The sequence below is a fragment of the Rhipicephalus microplus genome, chromosome 5 (assembly GCF_043290135.1).
Source record: "Rhipicephalus microplus isolate Deutch F79 chromosome 5, USDA_Rmic, whole genome shotgun sequence".
NCBI lineage: Eukaryota > Metazoa > Arthropoda > Arachnida > Ixodida > Ixodidae > Rhipicephalus > Rhipicephalus microplus.
The window spans coordinates 131,687,412-131,707,101 of NC_134704.1; the positions used below are offsets into that span (position 1 = coordinate 131,687,412).

At 46.5% G+C, this 19,690-nt stretch overlaps 1 protein-coding gene across 1 annotated transcript in view; it reads left to right on the plus strand.

The window, feature by feature from the left end:
• The window catches only part of LOC119174229 (glutamate receptor ionotropic, kainate 2), a 269,581-nt gene that overhangs the window by 199,649 nt on the left and 50,242 nt on the right, over positions 1-19,690 (plus strand). The window contains exon 11 of the mRNA XM_075895948.1: positions 5,472-5,857. Coding sequence (XP_075752063.1) covers positions 5,472-5,857 — 386 coding nt within the window. The remainder of the gene's footprint in view (positions 1-5,471; positions 5,858-19,690) is intronic.

A 19,690-nucleotide genomic window follows, 5' to 3' on the forward strand; every position in this document is an offset into this window, starting at 1 on the left:
CGCGCAAACACAAATTGAATGAACGTTACAATTGTGAACGGCTGTTTACTAACCGTAAATAGCGTGTCATAGAAACATGCCAGCGTTCGGTAATCGAAAAGAACGAACGCACTTCTTGCTGAAAGCAGGCAAGGTGTGGGTAATTCGGCGCATCGAGACGCACACTGCGTAAACATCTGTGAAACCCACCGGCAAAATTGCTTTTAATGAAGGCGTTTCAAGAGTTCTGTGGAACTTGTGTGATAAGAATTCAGTTCCTATCTCTTCCTCTCACCAGTCTATTTTTCTCTTCGAAGAAAGGCCCCCGAGTATACAAAGAGAGGAGACCTCTACGGGAGTGGAGAGTATTGATTTTTATTTTCGGTCATCTCGTTTTTTCTTTCCTAGCATACACAGAGAACGCTCTGTAGTGTGAACAAACAAGCATAGAAGATAGCTTGTACACTGGCTTATTAATGAACCTCTACTGCCTCGTGCAGCCTAATGTCTACAGCCTCACACCATAAGCAATCTTCGCGCTACAGTTTGCAACCAATGGTGCGTATTTTCATCTTTCGTTGTAAAGTTCTTTCTGCCTTTGCCCCATCAGGTCTTGCGCGTAGTAAGATGAAAGTGACAACAGAAGCTTTCGTGGTCTTTAGTTGCCCATAGACCCTTGACGAAGAACGTGCGTAGAGCTCCCGCCCGACGGCAGCAAAACAAGGCAGTCCCTGGGGCGCCGGCCGTCGTGGCAGTACCCACTTAGTTAACGCCGTTCTATTTCTAAGACTCACAAAGGAGATGGCCCTGAGGGGCTACTCTGCTCGAATATGGTGCCGTGCGCTTTCTTATATCTTATGCAGCTCAGTAAAGAACGCGCACCTCCGTCACTGGCCACAATATTGTTGGCTTTCTTTTGGCTTGTGTTGCTTTAGTTCATGGTACAGAATTTTTCGTATCCCACGCTTTCTATCTCTCTCTCTCTCTCTCTCTCTCTCTATATATATATATATATATATATATATATATATATATATATATATATACATATATATATATATATATATATATATATATATATATATATATATATATACATATATATATATATATATATATAGTGAGACAAATAAGACGCCTGAGCCCAGTTGCTCAGTTCTCCTCTTCGCCTTCGGTCATCACACTCGGCCGCACTACTTCTGTGCGTATCATAAAAAAATAACGCAGGAACGTGGCTTAGCAGTTCTGCTGAAACTCTGTTTTCTTAAAACGAGACACGTGCACAGAAAAGTTTTTTCCTTGTGTTTGTCCACATTCTGTTGACTTGCCGGATTTGCTACACGCCACGTGTTTTCACCCAGCCTTTAAGTGATGACGAAATGTCTTTCGTACTTCGGATGAAGCTGTTTTCTAGGTTACTGTGTGCATCGTCGGACCCCACCTCGACTATTACAATGTATTGTGGTGCTAGTCAGTGACGGTGGTCATAGTATCGTCGCTAAGCCTTCTGCGCGTGCTCCATTCTGTAGCATGCCTTAGCGCGGATGACGTTGCAGGTTTATTGTCTTGCAGTGGTGCGTTATACTTTCACGGTAGGGCTCAAATTGTGTATGGCAGACAATCTTGGAATCTGCCCGTAGACAACTTCGTAAAATGAAGTTCCAATCGACACCTGAAATGCCGTGTTAAACGCATATGCGGCTGCTTGTAGGCGATTGTCCCAGTCAGCTTCATTTGGTCTCTTGTTCTTACAATAAGCATAAGTCGAGCCTCTAAAGTCTAGCTGCATCTCTCCGCCAACCATTCGCCTGTGGATAGTACGATGAAGTGAAATGTTGTTCGACACCAGCGTTTTGGAGGTGCGTACGGTGTTCACGTCCGTGGTAAGTAGTCGCTCTGTACGAGATGACCTTTCCAGGTAACCCGTGTTTTCAGATGAAACGGTCCTGCAGAAATCTGATCACAAAACCAGCTGCGAGAGAAGGCACTGCAGCGACATTCAGGAACTTTGACAAGGGATTCATTGGGACTATATTGTACCGGTTCTCTGTGGCTGTAGTCGGTAATAGGCCGGCGTGGTCACTTATGATGGTGTCAAAAATATGTCAGGGGGCTGAACAGGTGTAAGTAGTCCAGGTTGGCATTCCGAGAGACGCTAATGCTTTTGGCCCACCTCACGGCCTGCGAAGTACGATTGCACGCTTCTCTTAATCTTCGGCCACCAGAAACGTTCTTGGACTTTCCGAAGAGTTTCGGTGTATCTCGAAGAATTCCGATTTCTCTGTACGACCAAGGGAAGCAAGAGCTGGAACATATGCACAAAACAAGGGTTCATCAGGTGCATTACGAAGACGATGCTGTGGTGTGCAGGTCTTGTCAGTGTACCGAAAGCATCAGGTGGCATCCGAATATGTGTGCACTTAGCAAATCTCAAGAAAGAAGTTCTCTGTGAAAGACACGTGCTTCCAACGGTTGAATGGGGGCTCGGGCAACTTGGCAATGCAAAGATGTTCTCGAAACTGGACGCGACAGCAGGATTTCACCAAGTGTGATTATCCAAAGAACGCGAAGAATACACCACATTCATCACGCCATTCGAACGCTACTGCTAGTGTCGTCTACCTTTCAGCCTAATTTCGGCACAGGAGTATTTTCTGCGAGAATTCGCTCGCATTCTAGAGGGACAACCGAACGTTGTCAACATGATAACCGACATTCTGGTTTTTGAAAAGACCTTGCAGAGCACGACAAACGACTTGTGGAGGTTCCGGAGCGTCTGAGAAGAGCCGGAGTTAAACAGAACAAGTCAAAGTGTTGCTTCGGTCAAGACAGAATAGAGTTTCTGGGTGTGGTCATCGACGCCAGTGGTATCGCGCCGAGCCCCAGTAAACTCGAAGCACTACGCAACTTAGAACCTCCCAAGGACGTTGCGGGTGTTTGACGCTTCCTCGGTATGGCTAATCATACTGGTCACTTCCTGCTCAATCTTTCGTGGGCAACCGGTCCTGTCCGCGCCTTGCAAGGTGAGCAGAATGCATGAGAATGGGGACCGCTTCAATAGATTGATTTTAATTGGATCAAGGCGATGTTCACGTCGGACCTCTGCTTTGCGAAGTATCATCCGGACGCAATGCCATTGTATCATGCGACGCAAGCTCATTTGGATTGGGAACTGTTCTCTTGCAGGATCAACCAGCGGGCGAGTGACGCGGGGTAGCGTTTGCATCACGGTCGCTAACTGACGCGGAGAAACGCTATAGCCAAACAGAGAAAGAATCGTTGGCGGTAGCATGGGCAGTGCACTGTTTTGACCAGTGTGTGCGGGGCCTCAAACTCGCAGTCGAAACAGATCACCTGCCCCGCCGCGGTGGTCTAGTGGCTAAGGTACTCGGCTGCTGACCCGCAGGTCGCGGGTTCAAATCCCGGCTGCGGCGGCTGCATTTCCGATGGAGGCGGAAATGTCGAGGCCCGTGTGCTCAGATTTGGGTGCACGTTAAAGAACCCCAGGTGGTCAAAATTTCCGGAGCCCTCCACTACGGCGTCTGTCATAATCATATGATGGTTTTGGGACGTTAAACCCCACAAATCAATCAATCGAAACAGATCACCTGCCCCTGGTGGCATTACTTGAAAACACTGACCTGGACAATATGCCTCCACGAATTCAAAGATTCCGCATCAAAGTCAAGCGTTACCGATTCAACGTGGTCTAAGTTCCGGGCAAATAGCTACCACTGCCGATACTCTATCAAGGGCTCCGGACGAGAAGCCATCTATTAGTTCGTTGGATGTGGTAGAGGAGTAAGTGAAATCGCAAGTTGCGGTGGTCACTGACACGAAGCTGATTTCTGTAGAGGATGTCCGCATGAACCAAGAACTGGACGGAGATTGCATCCAGCTCATAAAGTATTGTACCCAGGGCTAGCCTCGTCGAGACAGGCTTTCAGATCACACTAAGAAGTACTGGAACCATCGAGGAGATCTCTGTCCAACGGCGTCCCGCTCTAATAAGGGTAACCACTTTGTCATCTCGGCTTCACGGCAAACGGACACGCTCGAACTTATCCATGAAGGCCACCAAGATATCAGTCGATGTAGGTGGATAGCAAAAGACTTCGTGTGATGGTATGGGCTTTTGCAGCAAATACGGGGCGAATTGAATCATTGTAGGCTGTTTGCAGCCACAAGAGGACAACGAAGGGAGCCATTGATTGTGACAGAAACTCCAACGCAACCATCGCAAGAAGTCGGAATGGACTTAGTGACTCACAGGGGACACAATTACCTTCTAGTGGTAGATTATCGTTCTCGTTTTCCTGAAGTCATCTACATGCGAAGCACAAACTATGAGGTGGTCACCAATGCTGTCGAGAGCATTTTCGCGTGTTTCGACATCCCCGAATTTGTACGAAGTCATAATAGACCGCAGTTTGCTCCACGTGGATTCGCTACTTTTGCGAAACACTATGGCTTCCAACGCATCACCTCAAGTCCAAACTACCCGCAGTCTAACGGTGAAGTTGAGAAGCTGGTGCGTGCGGTCAAAGAATTGTTCGAGAAAGCAGGCGATTCTTTTCTGGCACTTCTGTCTTACAGAGACACTGCAGGCGTTACAGGGTTTAGCCCAGTGCAGCTCCTCATGGGCCGCATCCTGTTAACCAGACTTTACAAGCCGGTGGATCGCCTCCAACCGCAGTGGCCTGAGCCCGATGTTGTGAAGGGCCAAGACGAGCAGATAAGAAAATGACAAAGAAAGACTTCGATCGTCGTTATGCCGCGACTGTTCTTCCTCCGCTGGAGCCGGGAGACACGGTGTGGGTTCGAGACGTCAAAGAAATGGCGCGTATTCTCATCCCAGCCTCCAAGCCTCACTCGCACGTCGTAGAAACGCCTTCCGCGGTGCTTGTGCGCAATATATTGCGTCTAGTGCCCTATTCGGATCCAACGAGAGGCCAAGTCAACGAACCTGCTTCCGGAGCGAGCAACAAAAGAGACGAAGAGCAAGCCACTGTTACAGACGCTACGGGAACAGCGACACCGCAAGTCTCCATGAAGGTGGAGTTAAAGTACTATGTTTGGTCGTTGAATTAAGACTCTAAAAAGACTTCACTTGTGAAGTGATGCGTTTTTGTTGTGTGCTTATCTTGGGGGAGAGATGTGAAGGGCGCCATGTGCCGTATGCTCTATATATGATTTGGTCCAATAAAGCTAGGGGGATTCGTTCGGTCAGCCTGTCTCCGAGTCACTTATGTAGACGTCCCTAGCCTCTGTCTGCATGTTTATCGTACATGGTGACGCATCGTACAGATCTCACAAAAATTTGTGTCAGTATCACACTCTCTGTGCGTGCGAGCATGTGTGTGTCACAACGAAAATGGGACCAGCTATGACAAATTCCGTAACTATTATTGACCTTCTCTATTATAATCGAAGGCCTCAAAAGGCGGCAGAAATTTCATTTGAACATTTATTTCTTTCGCCGTCATGTGCAGGAGGCGGACATGGCCATCGTGGACCTAACCATCACATACATGCGGGCGCAAGTGGTCGACTTTACGATGCCCTTCATGAAAACCGGCATTAGTATCCTGTTCCGGAAGCCGCTTCTGGACAGCCCGCCTCTGTTCTCCTTTCTACTGCCTTTCTCAGTGGACGTGTGGCTCTACATGCTCACTGCCTACCTGGCTCTCAGCCTGTGGTACGGGTTCCTAGGACGGTTCAGTCCCCTAGAAAATCGTTTCGCTTTAATTCGTCTCACATCCGGTACGGACACGCCTCAATGGGACACTGAGGAAATGGAGAAGGAGTTGGACATCGCGCATCGGTTCTGGTTCGCCATTGGTTCCCTCATGCAACAGGGCTCGGACCTGAACCCCAGGTGAGACGGCAATGGCCGAGAGCTGTATGCCGGAGATTAGGGCTGAACGAACAGAAAACCAGCTAGTTGGGGTGAGGCCACAGCGGCAGCTGCATAGCCTGACGTCATATTTTTCAAAGAAGTAAGGAGATGAAGAAGCCAAGATATGCAGTGTTTATTGCTCAGTAATGAACATTTTCTTCTTGGCTAGAAGCGCTGACTATGCCTGTAGCATCTACACAAAAGTGCACTTCATTAGGGTTAACTTACAAGACGATGAGGTTATACACCACGACTGACAATGAAATGACTCTACGTCTTCTTAGAAGCGTTAAACCAAGTGATCATCATGGCTCGACGTAGGCGCGTAGACCTGTACCACCTTTATCTTGTAATTTTTGTTAAACTTAGTTATGTTACCAGCCACCCTCTGACTGATGCTATAGTATTCCTCTTTGTTGCCAGGGATACTATTATGTATAAGAAGCCCCACCCCTAGTTCTTTTCTGTCAACTAATCCATTGTAGCCTAGGACGTGTCCATTCTTCAGCACTGTATAGACCTAAAATGTTCCCCTAACGTTGCTGAGGTGAATTACATTCTATTTGACAATTTCTAATTCCACGAATAGCACAGCAAGACTAGTCTGAATAGATAGCGTTTTAGCGTTGAACGTAGCCAAGTTCAGAGTCTAATGGCAGCCTCTCCGGACCTACAGATTCTTAGCAGCCTCCATTACGTCACAAGTCTGACCACCGCCTTGGACAGTTGCTTCGCAGCCGCTAGGAACTGAGGGCCAAAGGTTAATCGGCAATTTCAGCCCCGCCGCGGTGGTCTAGTGGCTAAGGTACTCGGCTGCTGACCCGCAGGGCGCGGGTTCGAATCCCGGCTGCGGCGGCTGCATTTCCGATGGAGGCGGAAATGTTGTAGGCCCGTGTGCTCAGATTTGGGTGCACGTTAAAGAACCCCAGGTGGTCGAAATTTCCGGAGCCCTCCACTACGGCGTCTCTCATAATCATATAGTGGTTTTGGGACGTTAAACCCCACATATCAATCAATTAATCGGCAATTTCATAAGGCACGTAGTGGCAAATTACTGCAACAGGATGGCCAATCCTACTCTGGTTAGCAAGTGCATCACCGGTAGATGGTCGCCAGGGAGGCCGCAACCCCGACCTCTTCTTTTTTAAAAAAATCCTTCGTTAGACGTTTCAAATAAATTAACAATTGGGAACCGAATCGTGTCTTTGCATGCAAGGCTGCTGCGCTATACCTAAGTATAGGGGTGCTCTTCCCCTTTCTTAGCGCTGTGAAATACCACTGACGGAATACCCCTGACAATATAGCGTTCACTACTTCACAAGATTCGTAGTTCACCTGGCCTTTTCTTAACTGTTTGAAAGTCCATATTTCCATGTAAAGAAACTGGCGCAGTTTGGAATCGCTGACTTTTCGAGCTTAGGGCCTCTTAGTGCCCGGTTGACCCTCCTTCTCACGCGTTTATTCACTCCTAACTTCTTACTGTCCCGCTCAATTTTGACAGAGTTGGCTTCAAAGTGCCTGCAGTGTCAGTGATTGTCTGATTTTGAGTGTCAGAACTCGTATTTTGATGTTTCTTGTGAACTGACGAGTGGCGCGCTCCTGTTTTGCGAACTAATCGGCTACTTCTACGTCATTGTGATGCTGAGCGTATACGTCACAAATGGTTAGAGTGCCTTGAAACTAAGCTCTAAATGTTTTTAGCTGATAAAAATTAGAGAATCCCAAGTGGCCGTATTTTTTCGAAAGAATTGAATTCGCAATTGCCTCATCCAAAGCGTTTCTTAAGCAATCTATCATTGAGAGGGTTTTCTTGTCCTTCTGAAATTTGTTTTTGTTTTTCGCATACTTTTGGGAGCATCTTGTAATCGATATAGGGGACCTAGATCATACATTGATTTAGGTTCAAGTCAAAGTAGTCAGACTCCCGAGTTTTCTCATCTACATCATTCTTTTGGGTCTTGTTGCGATCTGGAGGGGGTCCTGCATTGTCAGAATTATACGGCGTGATTGCAGATTCTCCTTCGTTAGTCGGTCGCAGAAGCTCTGCAGTCTGTTAAGTTACACTATCTACCGACGTAACAGCTATGTAAGCTATATGATTGGTCACAATTTCAGACAGAGATTCACAATTATTTGCAGCAAGGTGCTCCATGCCCTTTTTTACGGGTCTTTCGACCATATAAGCTATGGATTGGGACAAATGCATCCATCAGCGTGGTATGACGGGTGGCTGTCCTAGCGTAACCCTGACTTCTAGCCTTAATTTTAGCTAAGGCCAATTTTAGGAAGTGGCCTCTGCGATCTGGAATTTCCAGAATGTGCCTTAGCAGAGAAACTGAGATTGTCCGCACTGTGCGTATTGCATAGACAACTTTTTTCTTCTTTGCTTTGAGACTCACTTGAGTTGTGAGGGTCCCCGTGCTTCTGGAATCTGAGAGCCAACCTACAGTCTCTCATCGTTTGACCACAGTGCCAGTTTTTTATGCACTGCAGCGGTCGAGGCGAAAGTGGTTCGATTCAGATTCCAGTACCACTTTTTCAACTGCTGCTACACCTGTGGGAAGTGTTGCTGTTGGGTTTGAAGGACAATGAACGTGTTCATCCTAATCCAATATTACCTACCTAAGACAATGGTTGGTCTCAAGATTGATCCACGCTAGTTTCCCTGATTGCAAAAAAACTAGATAATTTGAATGACATTATTCAGGCCAATAGACTCTTAACTAAGTATTAGGATACTGTGATCTCTTGACAAGCTCTCCTGAATCTTCTTATTGAAGAACTATGTTAGGCACCTTTAATGTCCTTTTTCTACATGTTCTGTGGAGCTTCATACAAAGTGCTTGCAGGTGGCACCAGTAGCCACAAAGACATATCAGATTTGTATGTCAAGTTCACTTTTCACACGCATTGAAGGTATTGATGTGGCCTTTCGGGTCACCCGCAAGTCTGTATCACGTTTTTGTACCTGAAAATATCGTAAACAGGGGTTCCGACAATTCGACAAGCGGACTTGTCTTTTGCAAGGCTAGAACAATTCCGCTTGTCGAAAAGTCAGCTCGACACAACCTCCATATATGAATTTTTCATCGCAAGCGTCCATCCTACCTTTTTTGCACCTGCAAAGCTGCAACTTTTGAGGTGAAAGTACATTCTTGATTTACAACATTTATATTACCGGTTGCATAATTTTCAGCACATATACAAGGGCCCTCTTGACTGTCTGATAGCTATGCCTTTCCTTTGTACTTTCATTCAGCTCCATAGTTGGTCAGATCTCTTCGCCACGTTTGCACTCTCATGTCAAGGGCACGACGTAAAGACTGAAAACAAGCGAAGAAGTATTCTTGTCTCTCTTCATCACGAGGTTCCGCATTATTTAACCCGTACCGCCTTACCCATTCTCAGTTTCGCTGTGTTCCTCTTATGGCCTCCTTCTTAAGTTATTTCACGTGGAGACATTGCTTGGCTAAGGCACGCAGTGAGCTTAAACATCTGTTGATCTGCACTACAATACCAAATCTCTCTTTGTTTTACAGGGCAGGATTGATTCAAGGTGCTCATAATAGGAGCATTGATGCCTATCTCTTTAGTAAACAGAGTCTTATTTCCCTTAGTATTAAGCATATGGTAATCTCTTATAGAACTCATATCCCTTTCGCTCGAGAACACCAAATTTGTATTAAGTAGAAAGAACATGAAATAGACAAAATAATTGTTTTAAAGCCTTTTTTAGTTGAAATAGAATTATTACTCAGTTGTGAGGCAACGTAACGCCCAGAGCTCGACAAAAACCTCTAGATCTAGCAAAAAAAAAAAACGCCTAATCGCTTAAAAAGTTTGAAAACTCCTAGATCTATAGATAAATCTCTTAGGTTGGCCTCGGCGGCCTGTTGTATTATGACATGCCGCTGACAAGTTTGAGGGATGAGTGAAACAACTTTTTTCGGTCCACAAAAGACCCGACTGAACGTCACCAGGCTAAAGCACTCGGGGATGGTCATGTTAAATCTGACTGCTTTCGCGCAGCCCCACTAGACGGCCAGGATTTGAGAGTTCAGGTCTTGGACTTCTGGGCTACCGAAAACTTGCTACTTGCGAAATGTAACTGTCTATGGCCACTTACCATTTTGTGCAGTTTTGCGTTGAAGATAGTGATTCCTTTGTATTTGAATAAAAAAGTACTAAAATTTCTGTAGCCTCGTTTTCAGGAGACTTGCTCAACCAGGCAAAAGATATATTCATAATGGTTCCTTAAATGACTGTTACACAAAGATTCCTCTGGATTTATACTTTTCTCGTAATTCACAAGCCAATGTTTTTCGAAACTTAGTTTATGTTCTTGAATATGGGCCTTAATTTGCGCCCCTTTTGTGCACCTAGTGTTTGCGGATAGTGTAGTACGGAGACAACGCAAGGAAGAGATCACACTACGAAATGGGGAAAAGACATGTGTTCCGCGTCTTTTGTACTGTCCTGCGCGCTGTTTTTTGGGGGGCGAAGCTTCTTAAGGCGAAGGATTTTCCGGTGCAGTAGTCTGTGGTAGCCACTCCTAATACGAGAATGTTCACTAGCTGGCGCTCGCGTCACTGGTACTCACATTGATCACTAGATAGCACGGAGGTGCGCGTGGCAGTTAAGATGTTTCGACAAACAGACGGATAGACAGACAGACGAACAGACCGATGGGCGGACAGATGGACCGACGGGCGGAGGCTCGGACGGACGGACGGATGGTCGGTCGGTCGGTCGGTCGGTCGGTCGGTCGGTCGGTCGGTCGGTCGGTCGGTCGGTCGGTCGGTCGGTCGGTCGGTCGGTCGGTCGGGCAGGCGGGCGGTCGGTCGGTCGGTCGGTCAAGCGGGCGGGCGGGCGGGCGGGCGGGCGGGCGGGCAGAAGACGCGCGGACGGGCAGAGGGACAGATGGACGTAGAAAGCTCCTTAATATTTGTCCACTGCGTAGATATGGCGCATCGACTAGGAAAAATTCACGAAGGATTCACGGGTTCCTGATGTACCTCCAGAGTTTCGCATACTCGTCATCATTCACTCCGTGGATATGCTGTGAATTTTTATTGCTATGTAACAAAAAACCAGCCTACGCTTCTGTATAGTGTTCTAATTTCATCTATTCATTCTGAATTTATTCAAGACAATTTAAAATTGTCTTAGGAGACGCAGAAAAAAGCCCGAAAGGTGCCTGACTAGGATGAATCATCGAGGCAGCAGTTGCGACAGTGCGTGATGTCATTCACAATTTAACATAACCGCAATAGCACTCGTATAATGCAATACAGGAAAAAAATAAAAAATCTGCTCCATTAGCTTTGAGAAAAAAAAACAGTAAAACAGAAAGCAACAAGACAGTTGTACAAATGTGGCAGTATATGTTTTTAAAAAATGAATTCTTCGATACACATTGCATAGCATATAACAACAGTTTAGTATATTACTGAGCACTGCATCTTAAAACTCAGACAACAATTATTCTTTCACTTGCTTTTTAAATTGTGTTGGTGACATTCTATTTTGCAGTAGGTTCACTATACTTGGTAATTCGTGTAAATTGTTTGGTATAAATGCTGACAATTTTTGTAAGCCGTAGTTCGTGCTTCATTCATCATCATCATCATCATCAGCCTGACTACGTCCACTGCAGGACAAAGGCCTCTCCCATGTTCCGCCAGTTAACCCGGTACTGTTCTTGTTGCTGCCAATTTATACCCGCAAACTTCTTAATCTCATCTGCCCACCTAACCTTCTGTCTCCCCCTTACCTGCTTCCCTTCTCTGGGAATCCAGTTAGTTACCCTTAATGACCAGCGGTTATCCTCTCTACGCGCTACATGCCTGGCCCATGTCCATTTCCTCTTCTTTAATTCAACTATGATATCCTTAACCCCCGTTTGTCCCCTAATCCACTCTGCTCTTTTCTTGTCTCTTAAGGTTAGACCAACCATTTTTCTTTCCATTGCTCGCTGTGTCGTGCTCAATTTAAGCTGAGCCCTCTTTGTAAGTCTCCAGGTTTCTGCTCCGTAGCTAAGTACCGGCAAGATACAGCTGCTATTTATTGATTAGGATTCGAAAATTTTGTTTTTACTTAGTTTATAGGGCGTTTATTTGATGTGATAGTTTTCCTCGAAAAGCGTTTAGTACTTGTATATTGGCGCATTACATGCAGTGACAACCTTACTTTTAGCAGGTGCTTTATCGGCAATATATTATAGTAGCTGAAGTATGGAGTTGTACTCAAAGCATATGAGATGTTTCCAATTGCACATATTTCTCGCTTTCGCAACAATAAAAGTGAACTGTAGTTCGTCTCGGTGGTTGCAGACCACATCAATGAGGAGTTTGTGAGGCGTGACTGTATGAGTGCAAAGTAAAGCTGACGTTTCGCGTCATGTGGTAGAAAGTGCCTTAATTTATTTACTAACCCAAATGCTTTACAGACATCACTCCTTAGTGAATGCACATGTGGTGTCCATGAGAGATTCTCGTGAAATATTACCCCTAGAAATCTTATGGTTGATGTCTGTTGTAGAGATGTTCCCAAAAATTCAGCGGTGGGGTTTGTTAATATGCCATTCCCTTGAATTTGAATAAGATGAATTGTTTTCTTCGACTGTCCATATATCAGCAAAACATTATCATTAAACTGCCCTTCCTACTCTTGTGTGCTGTAGTCGAAAACAGACACTCCCAATTACCACCCTCACGTTCTTCGCTCAACTTCCTTCCCTACGTGCCGTACAAAGTGTCCCACCAAATGCTTCCATGAACAAAAAAGACAAAGTGTTGCTGGGACAGGTGCACTTCACTTCTACAACCTCCTTGCAACGCATCACTCACGACGTGTGTCGCGCGGGCTCCTGCAGAGCCCGCGTAAGGCCGTGGAAGAGCGACTTCTGTCCTGTTCTTCATATAACGTCAAAGTGTCGGTGGCTAAACGAACTTTTGTTTCCCGGTCATACGAACTTGCATGACCGTTCGAGTTGTAGCGAAGTGAGCAAATATTGTTTTATTGCTGAAACGCAATTCTGAACCACTACTTTTATCCGTGTCGCAAAACCCTTATGCGGTCTATTCAATCGTGCGTAAATAAAATCCTTCTTTTTTGTGAGGCCAGAAAAAGTTCTCAACCCCCACCCGTAAAAATTGTAGTTCCCGTAGCCGTGAGATTGTTTACGTCTTTTCTAAAGGCTGCATTACCTCAATAGTGCCTGAGAAACATAAGCCGATAAGCTCAAGTGCATGGCGTACGTATCACGTTCGCCTTGCTTTTTATGCTCGACAACAGAAGTATTTTTGTCGAATAGAGCGTACACCACGTTGACACGTGATATTAGATTTTGGTGTACTCAGAGGATGAACTCGAGATAGCCGTGCCTGGCTCTTGTTTTTAACGCGCCCCAGAAACGTGTCCTTTAGGCGTATACAATTCTCCTTCATTGCGGCCCTTCATCCAGAAATGTTGTCAGCGCAGTCAATAGCTTTCTTCTTCTGTGCTTGCTTTAACAATGCTCGCTTCTTTGGTAAGATCCACTCGCCAGACTTTTAGGTCCTTGCTGTATTTACATTTCTTCTTTGTTTTTATACAGGCGTCACTCCAACCAGTTGACCCAGTGCAAGTGACAGGCGAGCTGGCTGCACGTTTAATATATCGTTGGCCGAAATACTAACATGGGCAGTTTGTACAACCGTCGTATTGAGAAACACACGTGATGCAAGCAGGAGGCTGTTTTTAAATATGATAATCTTTCTTGGGGACATTCGACACAAAATTTTTGGTCTGTCTGTCGGCTTGTCCGCCTTTAACGATACTCTAAACGGCACCAAACAATACCGCAAACGGCCGACCCCATCCGCAGTGCCCACCAATATTGCTCAAGGTTCAGCGTTCATACTCGTGTGATTGTCAATTAAAAAGCAAATATTTTGCATATCTGAGGCATCATAACAACACGCCAATATTACGTATGCGTGTCCTTTACTAGAAAAGGCATGGATAAGTAATTTTAACGGCCATAGAGTTTATCACGCTGCACTGACCATGTAACGCTTGGACGAAAAGGCAAGTGTTTCCAACGCTTTGCTAAGACGACACGGTGGTGGCCCCTACCCGTCGCCTTACTTTCTACACCTTATCACCTCCGAGACAGGTGCGCACGCCGCGCGCTTCGTTTTTGAAGATAACTGCCAGATAGCGCTCATGTCTCACGTGTGACGTGACTTGATGCGCTCGTTCGCCTCCGCTGCACGCTCGAGGCACTCTAACGCAGCGCCTCCAGAATACCATTCACCAATTTTCTTGCGAAGAACATCAAAATAACGTTTTGTTCACTTTCCCCAGACGCATGAGTATGGTCTTCCGAAGACCTTTGCAGTGTAACCGAGAGATACGGGGACCATATTTTTGTATTTGTTTCAGTACATTGTTTCCTAACTTTTAAATAAAGCTAATCTTTCTAGGAGGAAGCAAAGGCTGCTTGGAAAACTGAAAGGGCGTGCCGTATAGCGATAACGACCTTACTTACATGATCAATCGAGTAAGAACACACAATATATGATCACTTCACTAACATGAGGTAGCAATTCGTCGCCTGGGCAAAAATCACGTGGCCGATCATGACGCGGCACTGAAAGAACAACTTTAGGTAGCAGCTCATTCCAAACGGGTAGTCGTTAGGTAGCAATGTTGACATCTCCTTTATTTTTTTATCAAATAAACAAAAAGCATTAGAATCGTGCCTGTATTAACATTATGGCATTCCCGAAAATGCATATGTGACTACTTCTTCTATATACTGGGATAGAATTCTTATTGACAGGGGGGGTAGGCCTCGCTGAAATTCGTGTTGATTTATCTGACTATGCTCTCTGCGTTCTGTCATACCATTCATACAACAGATTTGCCACCCCAGTCATATTAACGCGATTGCTTTCCGGACATGCCTGCCTAAGGCGAGTTTGCCAACAAGTCGGAAGCACCGGCGTAGCTCAGTGGTAGAATACTATGCTGGCACCCAGGCGGACCAGGGTTCGAGCCAGACTGTGTCAATGGCGCTAGGTTTTTTTCTAAATTCATATGATGTGGTTGCGGACACCGGCGGCGGCAGAACTCTATGGTGACGCGTGACCCTAGTTGTGATCTCATGACAGCTTTCGCTGTAATAAACACGGGTGACCTCAAACGGGTCAGCTTGTTACCACTGGGCAGGTAATGGCGATCGTGCGCAAGGCAGCGCACCACAGGTTCAGCATTGCTCTCATGAGTGGGTCTTTATGTTTCCACGTGGTAGTCTCCTCGATGTCCTGCTATAGGTAGTGTTTACATGTAGCTTCTGTTACTGCTGAAAAGCGTAAGCGCTTGCATTGTTGTCGTTCGTATATCTGTTTTTAGATCTTCCATGCTCAATTTATTGCCAGCACCGTAATTCTTGAAAAAATTCTTGTTACAATTATTTTCCTTGGGGTCATTGTTTCTTTCTATCTTGCTATGATGTACGTGTTTTAATAAATGAGCTGGAAGCTTGTCACAAGATACGAAAAGCCGAAGGATGTATATCAAGTATGCCAAGGGGCATTACGTAACGGGTCACATGACACAAATAAGCAAAGGAAAACGGTGACAACCAATGACCATATGCACCCGTAACTTCAGGAAGGGTCATACAACATCTGTGACTATGTATCTGTTGCGATTTCTGTTTACGAAACATTTAGATCAATATTGAGGTTTTTGTAACCTACTGCCTGTGTGCGTATCCCGGCTGCGGTGGCTGCATTTCTGATGGAGGCGGAAATGTTGTAGGCCTGGGTGCTCCGATTTGGGTGCACGTTAAAGAACCCCAGGTGGTCGAAATTTCCGGAGCCCTCCACTACGGCGTCTTTCATAATCATATGGTGGTTTTGGGACGTTAAACCCCACATATCAATGCCTGTGTGCGTAACAAATAGGAAGCATTCTCCAACAAACGAAGAGCTTTATGACCATTGATATCTATCTATCTATCTATCTATCTATCTATCTATCTATCTATCTATCTATCTATCTATCTATCTATCTATCTATCTATCTATCTATCTATCTATCTATCTATCTACGCGACCACGTCTTCGCACCCTCGCGTCCGTTTACTTTATTTATTCTATACCGAAATTACCATAGGACCCCATAAGCGTATAGCGGAAATGTTTCGCAAGTCATGATATATACACCACGAATTTCTTGTTACGTATACATGACATTAAAAAATGGCAGATTCCACGTTCAGTGGGAATCGATGATATGCGAAGCATTAATGAGAGATGTTGATATGCCACTTTAAAATCAGCACAACGTTACGAGGTGTAGGTTAATGATGCAGTACGTGACTTCCATGTCATAATTATCATGTTTGGGTGTGTTTTTTACATTCGTGAATAATTCACATCACGTGATACCAAATTTTGTATATGTGGAGCTAGCAAAACGGCAGCGAGCACGCTATGAGCGTTGGTATGTTGTCATATTATTACATGACATGCGTGGAAAGATTATCATGTTTGCACTAGTCATATATTTCGTCACCCATTGACGTCACGTAACACAAAATTTGAAGCTAGCAAAACGGCCGCGAGCACATCATGAAGGGCTCAGTATACTCCAATGTAGCGCTGACGCGCGCGCACGCTCGGAACAGCTACGCAACGTTAGCAAAACACGAGCACTCCGTAGTCTGACGCCAGGCGCGACCAGCGTCTCTCGGCGCGGTCCGACGGCAACTGGCGTGAAATGCGACAGGTGCCAGTTGCTCTCGACGTGCGCCGAGAGCACGTCGACATGCGCCGATGTGCTCTCTCTTCTCGTGACGGAGGGATGCCGGAAGCGCTGAAACACGCATGCGTCAAAGCAGCGCAGCGCGGCATGCGCCTACGAGTATGTGGCAGGACCACCGCCTGGCGTGGGAACACCGGCGTGACGCGACGAAATGAACGTTGGCGAGCACGTGCGCCACGTCACGTCGGCATAGTTTGGCGCTTTGACTGTGGCATAAAGACATTTTCTCACATGACACGAATCTCAGGATTATCATGTTTGCACCAGTCATATACCTTCGTCATCCATCGGCGTCACGTAATACCCAATTTGGCATATGGGAAGCTAGTGAAATGGCCGCGAGCGCATCATCAGTGTGGCATTTAGTCATGTTGTTACGTGACACGAATGTCATGGTTATCATGTTTGGATGTGTCATTTACCTAAGTCGTCCGTTCGCGTCGCGTAATACCGAGTTTGGTACATGTGAAAGTAGCCAAACAGCCGCGAGTGCTTTATGAGCATTGCATGTAGTTATGTTGTTACATCACACGCATCTCATGTTTATCATGTTTGTACCAATGTCATACCTTTGTGATCAATTCACGTGCTGTAATACCAAATTTGTTACAAATGAAGTGAGCGAAATGGCGGCCAGCGCATCATAAGCGTGGCATGTAGTCATGTTGGTACATGACACGCATCTCATAATTATCATGTTTGCACCAGTCACATACCTTCGTCATCTATTCACGTACTGTAATACCAAATTGAGTATATGCGACGCTAGTGAAACGGCCGCGAGTGCATTATGAGCGTGGCATGTAGTCATGTTGTTTCATGACATGCATGTCATAATTTTCATGTTAGGGTTTGGTAGCTTGTGTTCACCATGCAATCATGCCATACCATACTAGTTTACAACATGCTATGTGAATGAGTGAGTGAGTGAATGAACTTTATTTGGTCCTTCAAAACGCGGCAAAACGCGCACCTGGCTAATGCCACGACGGAACCGACAGGTCTAGCCTGCCGGCTCGATCACGGGCACGCTGGACGGCCAGGATTTGATCTTCGAAACGGAACTTCGCAGGAGCGTGTCCCACTTTTCTTTGTTGAACGTCAGGCCCAGCGACCCGCTCTCCTAGAGCACGTGAGGCAAGGTAGCCACCTCGCCATAAGCCGCGCAAGAACTATCTGTGTATATATTTCCGGATAGATACTATTAAGGAACGCTGGATTAGGGTTACAGTTGGCACGCATGAGTCTGAGCGTGACCGCCAGCGCTCTGTTTAGCTCGGTATGAGGTGGCGGGAAGAGCCTTTTATTCAAATAAAAGAATTTGGTTATCTCACCGCGCGTGCTAGGAGCGTCCTTGTGTCAAGGAGGAAAGTCGCCGGATCTGAAGGCAGCGTGGTCGGTAAATCTATGCGCAGCCTTTTGGGTAGCCTCGTTAAGGTTGAGAAGAACCCCCTCAATCGCCCCAACGTGAGCAGGGAACCAGAGGATGCTGTGTGTGGCGCTGTCACTGATTCTGGTGCCTCTCAAAATATGTACTACTTGCCGTGCTACCCCGCATTTCTGAAATGCCCTAACGGCTGCTTTGGAGTCGCTATACATGCTGTCTCTCCGACCGTCTTGCATGGCGAGTGGAATGGCCACTTACTCGGCCACTTCCGGGTCCATCGTCCGAATCGAGGCACAGTTAATGATCTCGCCCTGCGTGCCACAGCGGAAACCGCAAAAGCCCTGAATTTCGGTACTCGGCGGCATCTGCGAAGCTCGCCTCGATCTTGTTCTTGGAAATTTGCTGAAGTATCGTCACCGCTCTTACCCTCTGACGACTTGCGTTGTGCACTGGATGGACATTTCATAGCAGTGGAGCAACGACGAGTTCCCCCTTATTTCTCTGGGTAATTGTGTGTTGCTATTCTTGGTGGTAGCGAGGCCAAGTTCTTCTATTACGTGCCTCGCAGCCAGCGTAGAAGAGAGGTGAGCTAGCTGGGCCCGTTCCTGAGCCTTGGCTATCTCCTCCATGGTGTTGTGTATGCCAAGCCGAATGAAGTTCTCGGTGTTTGTTCTGACAGGCATCTCGAGGGCTCTCTTGACAATTATTCTTATGAAGGTATTAAGCTTGTCATGCTCTGCTCTGAGCCAGTTGTGCATGGCCACCGTGTAAGTGAAGTGACACAGCACAAAGGCGTTGATGAGCCGAAGCAGGTTGTCCTCCTTGAGGCCCCGACATCTGTTCGTGACTCTTCGAATGAGGCGAAAAGCGTTGTCGGTCTTTGCAGTGGTCTATAAACATACCCAGGACTCTGATCGTGTCGACCCTGGGTATTGGGTCGCCGCTCCGAGGGAAAAGGTGAATGCCACTTACAAAGACCGGCTTCCAACCCTTGGGTCTGCCCTCTTTTTCTTTTCGGTAAAGCAGGAGTTCGAATTTAGTCAGAGAGCACCTTAGTCTGGTAGGCGGGAGGTTCTGTTCCGTCTACCGCCTCTTGCATGGCACTTTCCACTTGCCCTTCACGGCCGCCGGTGCACCAGATGGTGATGTCGTTGCGTAGATGGTGTGGTTGATACCTTCGACTTGGGCTAGTTTTTTCAAAAGCCCGACCATGCAGTTGTTGAATAGAGTGGACGAAATGACCGAGCCTCGGTGTGCCCGGTAGGCCCAGCAGCACCTCATCAGAGACATAGTCACCAATCTGCAGTTTTGCTTTCCTCTCAGTGAAGAACGAACGGACGAAGTTATACAGTTTGGGGCCCAGCTCTAGGTCCACGACAGAAGCCAGGATGTATGAGTGAAGAGCAGTGTCAAACGCCATCTCGAGGTCGAGTCCGAGCAAGGCCCTGGTGTCCCTGGTACTGACGTCAATTATTTGATTGCTGATCATGTTCATGGCGTCCTGCGTCAATAGGCCGGCTTGGAAGCCAATCATGTGGTGAGTATAGACGTTGTTGTCAACCAGATATCGGCTTAATTGGTTGAGGACGACGTGCTTCACCACTTTC